The 747-nt window shown below is 62.2% G+C and overlaps 1 protein-coding gene across 1 annotated transcript in view; it reads right to left on the bottom strand.

Annotated features, from left to right (window-relative positions):
- Positions 1-747, bottom strand: part of CENPV (centromere protein V) — a 15,243-nt gene that overhangs the window by 11,493 nt on the left and 3,003 nt on the right. Inside the window, exon 2 of the mRNA XM_011359139.2 lies at positions 536-744. Within this exon, the coding sequence (XP_011357441.1) occupies positions 536-744 (209 nt within the window). The remainder of the gene's footprint in view (positions 1-535; positions 745-747) is intronic.

Below are 747 nucleotides of genomic sequence, written 5' to 3'. Positions count from 1 at the left end.
TCCCAGTGGTTAGAAACTATACAAGTTTTTGTCATCTCCCTACCTTTCCCTCCCACCATCTCTCCAAAAACACCTGCTCAAATATAAAGAGCGACTCAAATATGAGGATAGTCGTGGGATTTATCTTCTTTTCACTGGGAAAGGCACCAGCACACTTTGCGCGCCACGACAAGAGACAACGTCCCGAGCACGATGGCTGTCCCCTGGAAAGACCCTTCGTGTCCCAGAACGCTGTGTGTCCCTCCACAAGCTCCGGGGCGGCGCCCCCAAGCTCCCCAGGGAGAAGCCCCACTCCAGTCCAGGCCGCATAGCCCTAAAGACAAGCTGCGCAACCGTTAGAATGAGGAACGAGCATGGTGCCACTAGGGGAAAGCGCGGCGGTAACATTATGCGTAAGACATAGAACAAAATCTGCCGCAAACCCTCAAGCAGGCAGAGGCGCGAGGTGGGAGGGCTGGCGAGCCCGACTTCCGCGCCAGAGGCATCCGCGTGGCGCCGACTCTCGAGCGCCCGGCCCAGCCCGGCCAGCACTCACAAGGTGTCCAACAGAAGCTTGGCGGCGCCCTCAAAGGTGAGCCTCTGCCGCTTCTGGAACGTCTCCCAGCGCTCCCGCTGGTCGCCCAGGTCCAGCGTGGCCACCGAGGACGTCGGGGTCGCCGGCTGCGGCGGCGGGAGCAGCGCCAGCTCTGGCGGCGGCTCTCCAGCGCCCGCCTCCTGGGCCAGCGGCGACAACTGCCTCGGCCGCTG

This window comes from Pteropus vampyrus, unplaced genomic scaffold, assembly GCF_000151845.1.
Source record: "Pteropus vampyrus isolate Shadow unplaced genomic scaffold, Pvam_2.0 Scaffold44, whole genome shotgun sequence".
Lineage (NCBI taxonomy): Eukaryota > Metazoa > Chordata > Mammalia > Chiroptera > Pteropodidae > Pteropus > Pteropus vampyrus.
Note: the sequence above shows the minus strand (reverse complement) of the source record. Positions and strands in the feature narration are given on the sequence as shown.